The sequence below is a fragment of the Actinia tenebrosa genome, unplaced genomic scaffold (genome assembly GCF_029948245.1).
Source record: "Actinia tenebrosa isolate PJP-AT-01 unplaced genomic scaffold, QUT_ActTen_1.0 PGA_scaffold0__85_contigs__length_37466705, whole genome shotgun sequence".
NCBI classification, from domain to species: Eukaryota; Metazoa; Cnidaria; class Anthozoa; order Actiniaria; family Actiniidae; genus Actinia; species Actinia tenebrosa.
The window spans coordinates 2,145,468-2,160,360 of record NW_028292569.1 but is presented as its reverse complement, the minus strand read 5'-3'; the positions used below and the strand labels follow the sequence as shown (position 1 = coordinate 2,160,360).

At 34.9% G+C, this 14,893-nt stretch overlaps 1 protein-coding gene across 4 annotated transcripts; it reads left to right on the top strand.

Annotated features, from left to right (window-relative positions):
* Positions 1-567: 567 nt before the first annotated feature.
* LOC116300124 (fibroblast growth factor receptor 2) lies at positions 568-13,813 on the top strand. 4 transcript variants are annotated; one of them, XM_089025681.1, is made up of 23 exons: positions 568-726; positions 936-988; positions 1,587-1,725; positions 4,008-4,330; positions 4,935-4,991; positions 5,186-5,356; positions 5,603-5,801; positions 5,935-6,192; positions 6,365-6,619; positions 6,780-7,100; positions 7,241-7,291; positions 7,418-7,558; positions 7,816-7,840; positions 8,143-8,317; positions 8,620-8,722; positions 8,789-8,899; positions 9,130-9,320; positions 9,540-9,662; positions 9,825-9,898; positions 10,401-10,441; positions 11,033-11,129; positions 11,210-11,312; positions 13,416-13,813. In XM_089025681.1, the coding sequence occupies exons 3-23, from the start codon at positions 1,659-1,661 to the stop codon at positions 13,560-13,562; spliced, it is 3,033 nt and encodes a 1,010-aa protein (XP_088881807.1). In that variant the 5' UTR covers positions 568-726; positions 936-988; positions 1,587-1,658; the 3' UTR covers positions 13,563-13,813. The 4 variants fall into 4 exon arrangements, with proteins under 4 accessions (XP_088881807.1, XP_088881808.1, XP_088881809.1 ...); XM_089025683.1 differs by having other exon boundaries at positions 569-726; positions 4,011-4,330; XM_089025684.1 differs by having other exon boundaries at positions 569-726; positions 5,189-5,356.
* The last annotated feature ends 1,080 nt before the right edge of the window (positions 13,814-14,893 follow it).

The following is a 14,893-nucleotide window of genomic DNA, read 5'->3' as shown; positions in this document are numbered from 1 at the left end:
CGTTATCCTTTTCGTTCTAGGCGCGTAGGGATGATCCGATCAACGACAACGTTTAGTCAAAGAACTGTATGTAAAAGAGACTCGGATGAAAGACAAAATGAACAGTCCGGTGATTGCGAGATACCTCATTTCACAAGGTTTTTCTGGTTGGGAGAGTGTTATTTATGTAGCGTACTGTGAAGTTGTAGATGTTCTTAGGAAGGTTGGATTGTGCCGATGACCATAAGCCATTTAGTTTTGACAGAGAATAATTGATTACGTTGTTGAAGAAGAAACCTTGGGATATCAAATCGTTGTCTAGTTTATGTCCTTGTTCTGTATGAAACGCTTTGATTACCTCTTTTGTCGTTTTGAAAATGTCATATTGGATGTAATAATAATAATATTATTAAACTAATAATAATAATTATTATTATTATTATTATCATATTTTTTATTATTATTATCATTTTACAACAACTTCCGCTATGAACGAAAGTTTTGATAAAGTGAAACTGTATCTTATATTAGTAAAAAAACACATGTACAGGTGATTATTGAAAATCTCACGCGCCTGATTGGTCGAGAAACTCACAGTATCACACGATAATCACCTTCAGCGATAATCGAAATTGGCGGCCAGCCACTTTGTTGCTATTACAGGAGAGGAATTAGAAATAATGAAAGAAAATGCTGTCCCTAAAAGCACTAAAGAGGAAAACAAATTTGCACTAACTTTGTTCAAAGGTAAATAAGGACTTAAAACAATCAAATAAGCTCAAACTAACTGTTTTGGTTCGCAAAGTCGGAGTTCGCCCTGTATTGTAATTGAAAGCCGCGTTCGTCACTTCAATTTAAATTTTTCCTAGTTTTAAATGTGTCTTTTATCTTCTTCCCCCCCCCCTTTTTTGAAAGAATCATCTGTGTATTTATACTAAGACGATTATTTCCCTCAGGCTCAGTGAATATTGGAAAATGTTTTCCTCGCCGCTCGAAGACTCGCGTCAAGGTAAATATTCCCCGATATTCACTTCGCCTTCGGCGAATAATTGTTAAACATTAGCTTCCAGCTATTGTATTAAGACCTCGTTACTATTTTTACTTTCAGTCGATCGGGTTCAATTTCGTGATGATCTCTTCTGTCGAGCCATAAACCCTGCCTTCCCTTTTCGTTTTGCTGTATCGATTCATTAGTATTCACTTCGTTTCAGTAAATATGTCAATTCCACTACTCAATAACAATAAAATAATAAAATGAGTCAAAAAAAAAAAAATGATGACTGAGGACTTGAACTTGGCACATAAACCTTGAAATAATACTTTCATTGTTTTATAATATGATTAATTTATATTAAGAAACTTGATTTTATTACTTTACTTTGCATCTCATATAATATATCTAAAAATTTTTGGGTCCCTTCCCAGGATTCTAGAATACGAAATTTGATTGGTTGTTTTTTGTGTCAAGCGCAGCCTTGGCTAACAACTACATAAAATACTGCTGTAAATATTGTAATATTAGATCACGTGCTTTTATTAAACAATTGACTTTTAGGGGCTTTAATATCTAAACCAATGAGTTTACGTTGAATGTTCACGTCCAATAGAGGCTGATCACATGTTCATATATCAACGGAGCCAGTTTTCGTCGAGCTCAGTAAGTGGAAATCCTCAAGGACATGGAGAGGTTACAATTTGCTTGCTTTTTAGTCGTCGGGCTTGTTTTCATGCTAAACCCATTCCAAGGTCAGTAAAATTAATTTTTAATATTCATTAGTTCATGTACTCAATAACCCTGTTAATCTTTTATCGATGAATGTTTGTCATACACTTTAAAAGATCAATAAAGCGACTTTCATTAACCGCTTCCCTGTTTTCAAATTGCTTATAGCAATTTATATATTATATATATATATGTATATATATTAATCGTAGTCCAGACAACCGAAAAGCAAGCAACGTAAATTTTCTCTACTTAATGTGGTTGAAAGGCTATTAACATATTTTAAAGTTGATTTTCCGCTTATTGATTTGTCGAAAAAAGAAATAATTACAAAGAAAAAAAGAAAAAAACAACAATAACAACTGGAAGGGAGAAAAAATGTGAACTTAAAGACTAAACAAACAATGCTGTTTTTAAATCAATAATGTTTATAGACATTTTAAAAATATTTTTGCGCGACATTTGAACATTTGGTATTTGAAAACGAAAGAATACATGAATACATGAATACTTTATACATTCGTTTCAAATTGTATCCATAAAGAATTCATTTTTTAAACAAAATTTAATTTCACAAAAATTTGAGCATTGCAGTAGTATATTTTCGCCGTTTTTGTTTTCAGTTATACAAGTTATGAGCAAATTTGCATTTTCAATAACAAAAAGTTGGTCTTACGAAGTTTCTGTTTTCTTGCCTAAACAATAACGGTCGTTTTTGCTCAGCTTTCGAAAGAACAAAAATCCTAATAAATGAATAAAAAGCATATTAAAAAAAAAAAAGCAAAGCTTGTAAGCCAGTTAGCAAATATATATTATTTCCTTTACCGTGAATCTTATTTGTATGTTTTCATTTCTTACTTCTATTTTACATTTCGTGCGGACCACATACATTTTCTAATAGCCAGTAAAGCTTTTTTTCATATACAATGATAATTTCTTACCACCATTGCATACATTATTGCATACATATCACTTTCCATCGCTATGGCGAGCACATTCAATTGTTTGCCATAAATTTCTGAATAAACATATTTAAATTAAATAAACCGCTAAATAAGCTTTGAAAGGCATATTATAATATATACATATATGTTGTTTTTGATTTGTTTTGTTTTGTTTTTGTTTGATTGTTTTTTCTTTTTCTTTTATTTCTTTTGTTTGTTTTTTTGTTTGTTTTGTTTTTGTTTTTTGTTTTGTTTTTTTGTTTTTGTTTTTTTGTTTTGTTTTTTTGTTTTGTTTCTTTTGTTTTTGTTTTTGTTGATTTGTTTTTTTCTCATTGTTTCGTTTTGTTTTGTTTTGTTTGTGTTTTTACGATGCAATAAAAAAATGAGTACATTATATAAATCTCCAATGCAAAGATTTAAAACGACTTACTTTAGTCCATTCGTAAAACTCAATATTTCCAGTCACGTGCTAGTTACTCCGGTGTTGGTTTACATCAGGCGTCGCTGCTTCGGCCTTTACACTTCTATTTAGTCATGAAAAATCTCCTTTTTCTGTCTCTTGACCAGCAATGGCCATTTTGTCGTTCCTTTCTGTGAATATGGACCTGTTAAAACGCCTTTGGTGTACAATATTCACTATTTTCCATACATTGGTTCACTGGTCAAACACAAAGCGCTCAAACAAGGCGCATAGATATTTTCAAAGGATTATTCAAATTTGAACCTTGCAACCTCGACTGAATGCTTTGGGTTTGACAAGTGAACCGATGTATGGAAAATGGTGAATAGAAATCCATTCGCTATCCACAAATTTTACCAATTTGGCCATTATCATTATCGTTCCGGATCCCAGCAACTGTAATTGGTTTAAATGCAATATTTCTCTCCTTGTCGGGTACGAGCTGTATATTTATCTTAATATAATGCATGTGCAAAATAGTCTGGTTTCTGAAATATCTTGCATTTTCGTTCTGTGGTGGCTAGCTAACCTCCAAATAACAAACAAACAAACGAACTGAACAAAAACGAACACCAATCAATATTCCCCTTCACAATAGCTCACTTCCAAGAAATGTTTCCCACCTGACATAAGTTTTAGTGTGAGGCTATGTGCTACATTAAATTTATGACTAAAGGTTATTCAAGAATCAATGAGTATTTATGCAAAGCCTCGCTATATCTCGATAGAGGGCTATCCCCTGCTCCATATTGAAAGTTAACAGTACATATAACCGAATCAAGAACTTTGCCGCTTAACTTGCTTTGATGGCGCAGGGAATTGGGAAGAGGATTATCAAACAAAGAAGTAAATATGATAGACTTGTTAACGTTATTTCCTGTATTCTTTTCATTTGCACTAGCAGTTCAACCAATTAAAAGACTCCGAAGACCCGGACCACAGATTGTAGGATATCAAGGAAAGGCAGTTAACTTTACTTGGGCATTTTCCAATCTTTCTGGCGTCGAATACATATATTTTGAAACGTGGGATACCGAAAATATATATTGGAAAGATATGCTGATTATTCTTACCCAAAAGTCCGATGGCAGTTTCGATGAAAGTATTAGTGATGTTAAAGATTATAAAGGACGTGTGAGATGGGTCGGAAATGCATCAAAAGGGCTGGCTTCCTTCGAACTGTCTGATGTAAGACAGTCGGATAAAGGAACCTATGCATTAGAGGTAGGGAGATTGTTGCTTCTTTTTAAGTTTCTCTTGATTTTCTATCTTTTTTATTTTCATTGTTTTAGTGATGATTGATTTATGATTGATATAGCGCCTCTTCTATATGCTTATAATCAAAAGCGCTTTACATTTAGTTAATGTCAGATTACGCTTTAGCGGATGAGGGTGGTCACTGCCAGGGTTTCTTTACGAGCTCAGTAGATTAATTTACTACGTCTCTCCGATTAGTAATAACAGAATGTTGAGAGACGGGACCGCCATTAAAAGTGGTCATCAGAGCCACTTGAAAGTATAACCATTTGAAGATGTAATTACAAAGGCAGTACTTTCTTCTCAGTTATTCTTAGACCTTGATTGTTGGTCCAGTCAAGACTCGGTCCACGACCTCCTGCACGAAAGTCCGATGATCAACCAACAGTGCCAACCAGTTGGCGGTTTTACTTTTCATTTATTTCTCTCTATCTCTTTCTTCTTCTTTTTCTCCGTACTTCCTTCCTTTTTAAAAGAATCTGTTTAAGTAACGTAAGATTATTCAAGCGTCTAGGTCTTTGCTATATATATTTGGATATATTAATACGACCATCATTCTTGTTTGTTGCAGATTATGTACATAGGGGGTGTATTCCAATTCGATGATAAAACGGAACTTGTCGTTAAGGTATTTGAACAACCTGATCCCATCATTTGATAAGCCACTATTAAACAATAACCAATAAACCAACCATCCCATGCACCTACTAACCGACCAACAAAAAAGCTAAACACTTCACATATCTTAATCCCCCCTCGGCATTTTAATCGAACTTTCCGTTAATGAAACTCAAAAGTTATACTTCGTGAGTTTTTTCTTAACAGATGCCATCGCACTTCACATCTACTTGTGACAATATGTCACATAATCGTGGTAAACAAGCTACATTCAGATGGAGTTACAGATTAACAAATACCGATACAAAAGCTTTGTCTCGAATCGTATTTGGAGTTTACAGAGGAGAAACCTACAAACCTATTTGTGTTGTTCAGGTAACGTAATTTAAAATAAAAATATAATAAGATAAAGAAAAAATGGGAGTAATGAAAAAAAAAAATTTAAATAATTGAAGAAAAAAGAGGAATGCAATAAATCAAAGTGAAAGAACAAGGCAGGAAGAAAGCATGCACTAAAGTAAGGAAGTAACAACAAAATTTGGAAGTAAAAGCAAAATTTGAACACGTTTAACCCTGATTTCCAAAACAAAAGTTGACTAATCTTTACTCCTGTTGACTCAGGTGACGAATGGCCATGCCACAAATTTCAACTGTTCAACGGGTGTGCGAGAAAAAGGTGGCCAAATCATTGCTATTACACCTACAAGTACAGCAACCTTTGTACTTAGTAGTATCGATCTGGAAGATGAGGCCGTGTATTCTATTCGACTCTGCTGGACATTGGGAAATATAGAATGTAAAAAACGTCTAATTGTGACTGGTAATTATATCAAATTATGTATTAGTGAACCATCGTTTACTATTTCTTTTTTTTCTTTCATTGACAATTTTTTTTAGTTTTATACTACTTTTGACCCAATTTTGACCTAAAATTCAATTATTTATCAAATTAGTTCCACCTGAGTTTGTTGAAAAGCCTAAAAGTACTGCTACCCTAGAGGACAGTGCTCTGAAGTTAACCTGTGCAGTTAAAGGGAAACCCCGGCCAACAATAAAATGGTTCAAAGACAACGACACATTGGAGATAAACTCCACCGAATATTTTACCATACCTGAAACAACGAGAGGAGACGCTGGACATTACCAATGCGTTGCAGAAAACAAAGTAGGAAGGATAGTATCCGAGCCTAAAGCCATAGTAGACGTGCAGTGTAAGCTTAAATGTATTTACTTATGTACTAAGATCAGGAATGTAGGACATTGAAAACTTAAAAACATTCATCAAATAAAAATATGTTATCGGATCATTTTGTTTAAAAAGCCTTACAAGTTCAAACGCTATCAGTGATTTGATCTACTAATTTTGCAACTTTTAACCTACAGATCCACCAGTCATCAATTCCTCAAAGAAAATCAACATAATTCCTGTGCCAATCGGAACAGACATGTGGCTTTCCTGCCGTACTGTAGCAAATCCTCCAGCATCTGTCCTGTGGTTTGCCAATGGAATTCTAGTGAAACGCAACGCCGAGGTTTTCCACTTAAAAGTTTCCAGTTCTTTTGATTATGCGAATTACACTTGTGTTGCTAATAATCCATTTGGTCAAGACAATAAAACTTTTGTCTTAACACAAGTTGGTAGGTAGTTTATTGTCCCTAGAATATACATTTTTTTTAGATTATGAGCATGCGCAGTCGTTTTTACTTGTCTTCATAATTATGTGTTCAAATTATGCAAAATGCCGACGTTATCATTTAAGATTCGGTTAACGTAAATTTAAAATGTTCATTTTTAAAGGACCACCTCTGAATCCACTAGTGGACTGTGATACAAAGGGTGACGCCAGCCTTGGTCGTACGTTTATGTTTCATTGGAGTTCACCCAAGTACGATGGAGGATCCTCTGTATTCATGTACACCATCAAACACCGCTCCTTTGTCAAGGCGTCACAAAGAAATACACAGGCCTGGAAGAGTATAAATGTTACACACAAGACAACCTGGCACAAGTTTAGGCTTGAATGGCAAAGGACCTTCGAGTTTACGATCACGGCCTGGAATACTTATGGGGAGAGCACACTCGATACTGATAACACGTGCCTTATTACAGTTGGTAAAGGTAAATAGCATTTTCGATATCTGGCAATTCCCCAGAATAACGTAATAGTAACATGTGCATAATCAGGATGGAGTGTGCAGTAATCTTACCTTCGTGATCTGCACATAAAAAGCTAAAAAAATTTCCGTATATCGTTCTAGATCCCGCCAATTATGAAACAACAAAAATGCCAACACATTATATCGTATCAGGTAGGACTTATGTTACACAAAGGGGAAAACTATTCTTAAAAAAAAACGTCTAAAATTAAACCAATTAATTAACTACTGTTACTTTATTTTTTTATATCCCATTTACGTGCAAAATTTATTGCAAAGCTGCCGCAAAGAAAAATTCAAGCAATCTCAAGCCAATAAAGAACTTATGGCTGTATGTTGGTGTTGGTGCTGGAGTGCTGGGGTTGGTAATCATAGTCTTGCTTCTAAACTCGTTCCGCAGAAAAAGAAAATCTAAAACTAGTAAGTAATAAAGATTTTTTTTTTTTCTCCATTAATGGTGTTTAAAAACACATTTAGGCACATTTATCAGATGTGGGTATTCTAAAAGTTTTGAAGTTCATACTTGTGATTTGCAAAAGAAGGTACTGTTGTATGGCTTTAGATTGGTTTTTAAATTAAGATAACAATCCAATATGAAAATGCAAACGTTGTATATATTTTTTCACTGTATGTAAGTATTGCCCCTTTTTAAATTTGTCCTTTTTCTTGATTTTCAGATAACTTGCATGGTCCCCACAAAAGGTAACTGAACTTCAAGACTCATATTATAAATCATATTCATATCAACATCCTTGTCATCGACATTATCGTCATTAACAACATCTTCAATATCCTTATATCATCATCATCATCGTCATGATGGTGATGTTCATCGCTGCTTGAGTAGACCTTGGAACTTTTAAGGACATTGGAAAGAACGAGATATAATCAAATTTAATAATTCAATATTAATAAAATACATATAAAGAGTGGTTAGGATAAACGACAAGAGCACTGAATGTATTTAATCATTTTATTAAGCTATGCAAAATCCTCTTTCTTAGTTTCGAAGCATTGGCAATGGAAAGCAACATGCTTGAAGGTGCCTCAGTCAATGGTCATTTGCTTCAAACAGTTCCACAGTTTGGTACCATCAGGAAGCAGTCAATGGTGGGAAGCCCTCGCTACCAAATGGATCCTGAATGGTACATTCCACGAGAAAAAATATGCATTCTGAAGGTGAGTAAATTTCATGATTATTTATCCTTCATTATCCTGAGTTATTCATGTTAAAGTTAAGACTCATCAGTGAATTTGAAAATAATATTCACGCGAGCAAGGTCGTCTTGGACAATAAAACATGCCTTTTTGTTCATGTACGTATGATCAATAGGACAACATAATCCACCTGGACATCTATCCAGCATTTACCCATCCATTAATCATGACCATTTTTTGCATTCTTTTACCTGTTCACTCCTTTATTTGTTTATTCCTCTTTGTATGATTGATTTTTTTGGTATTTTCTTTTCTGTTGGCAGGTTATTGGTAATGGGGCATTTGGTCTTGTCTACAAGGGACGTGTGCATGGTTTTGGACCAAACACTCTAGGGTGGAACCTAGTGGCTATTAAGAGCCCTTACGGTCAGTATTCAGAATATATCAAATAACCAAGAATAGTTTTATTAACAGTTTGTTGATCAAATTCAGCTGATGCATCTGATGCTGAGGTGAAAGATTTGATGAAAGAATTTGAGCTCATGAAAACATTGAGACCACACCCACACGTGATAAAGTTGCTGGGATGCGGGGAAGACGAAGGTACGAAGCATTTAAAAGAAATTAATATAATTGAGTATGAAGTGAAATGTTTGATATTTTTGTAATCCTGGTATAGTATTTGGTAGGTTCATACAGATTCGAAATTAATTCAACACTAAGCAACACTAAGCTGAGGCCAAATAATTGCTTATTTACGTCGCGTGGGAAATCGAAATGAAATCCCAAGTCTTGATGGAATTTAACATTTGAAACAAACAAAAAATCAACAGGTCGCCCATTGGTGGTTATTGAGTACGTACCGTTTGGTGATCTCTTGGGATATCTGAGAAAGAGCAGAGGAGAGAACGATGACTACTATTCTGATCCAGAAATCAAGCCCAACACAAATCTGACATCTCAACAGCTCCTTCGTTTTGCCTGGCATACTGCTGATGGCATGGCTTACCTTGCCTCTCAAAAGGTATGCCTCAGGAACAACCCGATGTCCATCCGCCCCATCCCTCCAATCTACTTTCCAAAGAGGAATAGCCCATCCCCAAGCAATTTGTCTATCTGAAGTCGTGAAACTTGTGCTACAAACCCCACTCCTTCCTTCAAATCTGCCATTTCTAGTCGTGTATTTTTCCTCCCTCTCTTCTTAGTTTGGCTATGGTAACGATGACATTGCTTTACATTCTAGATCCTTCATCGTGACCTTGCAGCGCGTAATGTTCTTGTTGGTGATGGCCTGTCCTGTAAGATCACAGACTTTGGAATGGCGAAAGATGTCAGCAACGACGATATCTATATTCGATCAACAGAGGTATCATTCGATGAACAATATTGATTAATTTTTTTATATGTTGTTTTTATGGTTGTTTATTTTTGTTTACTTTTGTTTAGTTATTTATTGTTTGTTTGTTCTATTGTTGTTGCTGCTTTCTTAATTACTTATCGTTTTACTTTATTATTCAAAATATCGTAGGGGCGTTTGCCAGTGAAGTGGACAGCCATCGAGGCATTGACCGGTGGTGGAGAGTACACCACACAAAGCGATGTGTAAGTGGTTCATCTATCTAAACAAAACCTTCTCGTTGAAAGATCTGAAATCTGAATACTGAGACTGAGAAGCACGCTGCAAATTGTGATGTATTCACAGCCAATCAACTTACTAGTGTCCTTTTAGATTACAAATTAAGCGAGGTAGGAATATAAGTTTTCGTATTTTAACCAGAAAATATTAAAGCACCAAAATACCGTTTAGTCTCAGATCGCCCATAGCTCTGCTGGACAACGCTTTTTGAAACAGATACATACCTGGACAAACGTATCATTGGAGATATATTAATTTATAACAAGATATTTTTGTCATTAGTTTACACTGATACCATTGTATTATGCTACTAGTGTTGATTCGTTATTACAAAGTCATCGAGTCTTACTTCGTTCAAATCGTAATGTTTTGCTCTATTTTAATTACCAGTTTATATAATTACTTAATACTTAATATAATTACCACATTCTTATGATTAATTCAAAATGATATATTTACTACTTTTAGCTGGAGTTTTGGAGTTGTTCTTTACGAAATATGCACAATAGGTAAGTTGTTTTAGGCAAATTCATATCTATGTAAGAATTAAAGTCAATGCATCCTGCAGGAGATTGAAATTATTTTCTCTTTGTCCTCCAAATTGAGCTGCTTTGACCATGAATACGTACAAGTAATTAGTATCATAATTTCCTGACCAGGTCCACAGAATAGCTCTTCTTCAAACACTAAAGAAAGCATGAAAATTAGAGTGAATATGAGCAATGAATGCAATCACTGTTTTGTAATCTATTAAAAGTGCAAACAATGCTCCACAATAGAATAAATACTGAAGAAGGAGCAGATGACTACTTTAAAATGTCAAACTTTAAGGGAGAGAAGGTGGAAAGAAAACATAAATAACGCCGAGAAAAAAAAACTAAAACAGCCTTTTTGTTCATTCAAAATAAGTCAATGAGGTCACCATCCTGATATGGTACACTCTACTCGTGCGACTGTTGACGTCACCGATTATGCAACTATACATGTGTCCTGTCTACTTTTATACCAATTGTTATTACGCATGGTTGCACATTGAGTAGTCAGTAACTTTATAAATGCCTATCAGAAGGTAATTACAACTTACTGTTGTATTCATATAGGAGCTGAGCCTTTCCCAGGAGTTGCTGCTAAGGAAATACCACAACACGTTGAGACAGGATATCGAATGAAACGACCTGGCCACGTAGATCCTGATCTGTAAGTTCTGTGAAAAGAAATGAAAGAAAAAGTATTCAAAAAAATCAACTCTAAAATAATATAATGTTATTTTTTGTTAGCTATGACGTAATGATGAGCTGTTGGGAGACTAACCCTGATGACAGACCAACATTCCCAGAGTTGAAGGAAACACTCATGAAGCTGGAAGAAGTTCAGTCGAGGGTAATTTTTATTTTCGCAAGTTTATTTCATATGCGTGATTTTGTTTTTGATGACGTTGATGATGGTGAATAATGATGGTGAAAATAAGATGATGGGGTAAAATTATGGTGGTGTAAAATATGTTATATTAATTTGCAGCTGCATAAGTTGCTTCATATACTGCGAGGATCAGCTCAATTTGATAAATTTGTTATTGTTGGTGGTGATGATAAAGGTATTTTAATTAATGGTGTTGGTGATTGTTGAGGGTTTGCAACATGCTGAGCTGTGGCGGTGCCTCTCATGGTGATATAGTTATTGTTGTTATATACAATGTTATTACATATTTTATAGGTTTTGGGGGTTGAGGTGGGGGGGGGGGGGGGTGGGAGGTTGTTGATAGAGATGAAGGATGAATACGTATTTTAGGGAGTTTAGGGTATCGTTATTGATAATGATGATGATACCTAAGGGGTCTTTATAATCATGACCGACGTAGTGTATTTGTTGTTATTACATGTACAGCTCAGGGCCTCTCTGAATGTACCAGCTTTAAGCTGAATGGGCCACCCTGTTTAAATGAAGGTTCCATGCATACTGTTGAATATGATAGTTCAGATGTTTTCGGGGTTAACATGGTCATGATAAAGATTTTTGTTGGAAATAGGGATTTCCATTCATTTTCGATTTTTTATTCTTATTGTGACGGCACTATATTTCAAATGCCGCGACAGCGCGAGTTCGTTGAGTTAACGCAAAGGAATGAGAACGGAGAGTAACTTTACAAAACAATTTATTGAATCGCACGACTGAATAATTTTAACTAATACAACTTGAAATCGTAAATATCACACGCTAGGAAAATAAATATCACTAAGTAACCAATACCAATCACACATACTAAGCGATTAAATATAGGATATCACACTTCTAAATTAACTCACTATTTTGGTTACACTCCACACTCGGTAACAAGAGAAGAGGTGCACTCATACCTTATAAAGTTGTTGGAAGCGTACCAAGTTGTTGTAGCATTCGGGTTCCCGACTAACACACCAAACTAGCGTGGTAACTCTCCTTTTATAGTCCAAGGATCTTGAAGGACAGCTGCCAGTCTAGCTCAGTTTTATCTTAACAACCAGTATGTCGTGCACCCCCCTTACTTAGCCTAGTTGGTAACTATGCAGTGAGAAATCTTAGTTTTCTTACCACTTCGTAATGAAGTACATAAAAACGTACATACTCCTAAAAAGACTAACTCTTTGTTTACCATCTTATGAAAAGAAATCAAACTTTAACTCAATTTGGTACGGGAATAACTTAGTTAGAATTTCCGAAATGGTAAACAGAAAATATCGTAAACAAGTCATAAACTAAGCTAAAATATTAAAATAATATTTAAGGACAACCCAGATTTAAGCGTCTGTGGCAACCGCGTATCCAACAAAACTAAACTAATTTCTAAAGAGATCGTAGGTTAATGAAGATTTAGCGCTAATGAGCACATGGCTAAACAATACGCGAACTAACCCGAATATTCCCGTGAGATCGTTATAATCGGAACCGATTTGTTAGCGTATTGTTTCAGCCATGCACAATCTATTGCTGCGGATTAACTCGTTATTCTTTGTAGTAAGAAAAGACTTCCTAAAGTTACTATAACTTTTATCCTGCTATTATGACCAACTGGGCTTGAATTTGACTTATTGACTCAATTGAATTAAATATTGAACGGTTGAACTAATCATTAACTCGGCTAAAATTCTCTGTCGTCACATTATTCACCAATAAAGGTGACTCTTATGTTAATTGATTGACCGCGGGACGGCGTAACCTGTACAACAAACCTCAGAAAAAAAATCTTTATTCACATTTCCTTTTATGTTACGTTACATTAAATCATATATTTAGAACATTGAAAAAAAAAAAACTTATTTGGTAAAATAAAGCTAAATATAGGTTGTAATGAGAGGAAATGCCTAGAGCCTACTCGAAAAGAAAGATAATGTAATGGTGAGCGCCCCCGTTCCACGGTACGTCAATCCGTGTTTTACCAACACCCAACGTGTTAAATCCTACTATATTTCTCTTTTTGTTTTTTCTTTTTTGTTTTTTTCTTTTTAGGATTACATCAACCTAAACGAATGTTTTTATCAAAACGTGAGAGGTAATCAAGGTACTCTAACACGTGCAGGAAAAGGAGGGACACTAAAGAGAGGCAATTCTTATCATGTTCGACCGGGAGTAGAAGGCCACGTGACCGCCGTCTAAAGGCGACTAAAAAAAACCTCGTTCATTTATTAAATAACTTCATAAAAGTACAGTTTTATAGCCGAGGCAAATGCAAAAAAAAAAAAATACTTGAATATTTTTAAGAAAACAAAATCCAATGTTACTGGTAATTCCATTCCATTCATGTTTTTATGTATACACGCAATAGTGGGGGATTACCAGTTGAATAGGATTTTGAGAAGCCGCATATATAATAATATAAAAGTTTAAATAGCTCCCCCCTCCCGCCCTTTCCCCCTTTTATTATTAAATAACTTCATAAAAGTACAGTTTTATAGCCGAGGCAAATGCAAAAAAAAAAAAAAAAATACTTGGATATTTTTAAGAAAACAAAATCCAATGTTACTGGTAATTACATTCCATTCATGTTTTTATGTATACACGCAATAGTGGGGGATTACCAGTTGAATAGGATTTTGAGAAGCCGCATATATAATAATATAAAAGTTTAAATAGCTCCCCCCTCCCGCACTCCCCCCCCCCCCCCCCCCCTCCATGACGCTAAAATTTAATACATCTTAGTACAAGTGTATTCTTGTTAAAATCTTGCAATTTTTTGTAGGAAAATAAAATCCATTCTTAGTGGAACAATGTATTCCTTTATTAAACTGTACAGGGAGGGGAATTCCAATCGAATATGTTTGAGTCAATCCCCGTGTTTAATATCTTGCTCAAAAAGTACAACTTCATGCTTATTAACGGTATTAGGAAGTTTTGGATACAAATAAATCCCATATCAAACTTTACTCTATATAGTGTCGAAGTTAGAGTTGTAGGAACGCGAGAGCAGATTTAGATACGCGTACTTTTGTACTTCATTCAATTCATAACAACTCTGATTACATAACTTCGGTGAAGACCTTGCAGGGTTTTCATGACCTTTGTAGGATTTCTCAAGTATGGCCTAAAGTTACAACTTTGGATCTTCTTACGTTCGTGCTACGTTAACCTCGTGCGTTCACGCGCATGACGAAACTACGGTACCGCTGACCATGTCCTTACAGGAGTAGAGAAAGCTCACTCCATATATGGTATGATCAATTCCATGTTTGGATTTTTATACTTATCTTTGATCTTTCTTGCACTTTCAAAACCCTCCAAAGGTCGTAGTTGACGTAGAAAGAGCTTTTCATCATTCATCCATCGTTAGCTGCAGAAATCTCTCTCAAAAATCCGAGAAACCTTTTTAACATTGATTGATCTACACAGGGAAATACGACAGTCAGTGTTTGATATGAAAATCCATATAATAATTAAATTACGGTTTATAATTATTACAGTTCTATTAATTATCGTGATAGCTCTTAACA

What these genes read in the sequence shown, in the direction of transcription:
- LOC116300124 (XM_089025682.1), top strand. Translation starts at nt 1,659, where the DNA reads ATGGAGAGGTTACAATTTGCTTGCTTTTTAGTCGTCGGGCTTGTTTTC. An exon ending in GGGATGCGGGGAAGACGAAG is followed by an intron (nt 8,900 to 9,129) that starts GTACGAAGCATT and finishes AAAAATCAACAG; the next exon opens with GTCGCCCATTGGTGGTTATT. An exon ending in TACACCACACAAAGCGATGT is followed by an intron (nt 9,899 to 10,400) that starts GTAAGTGGTTCA and finishes TACTACTTTTAG; the next exon opens with CTGGAGTTTTGGAGTTGTTC.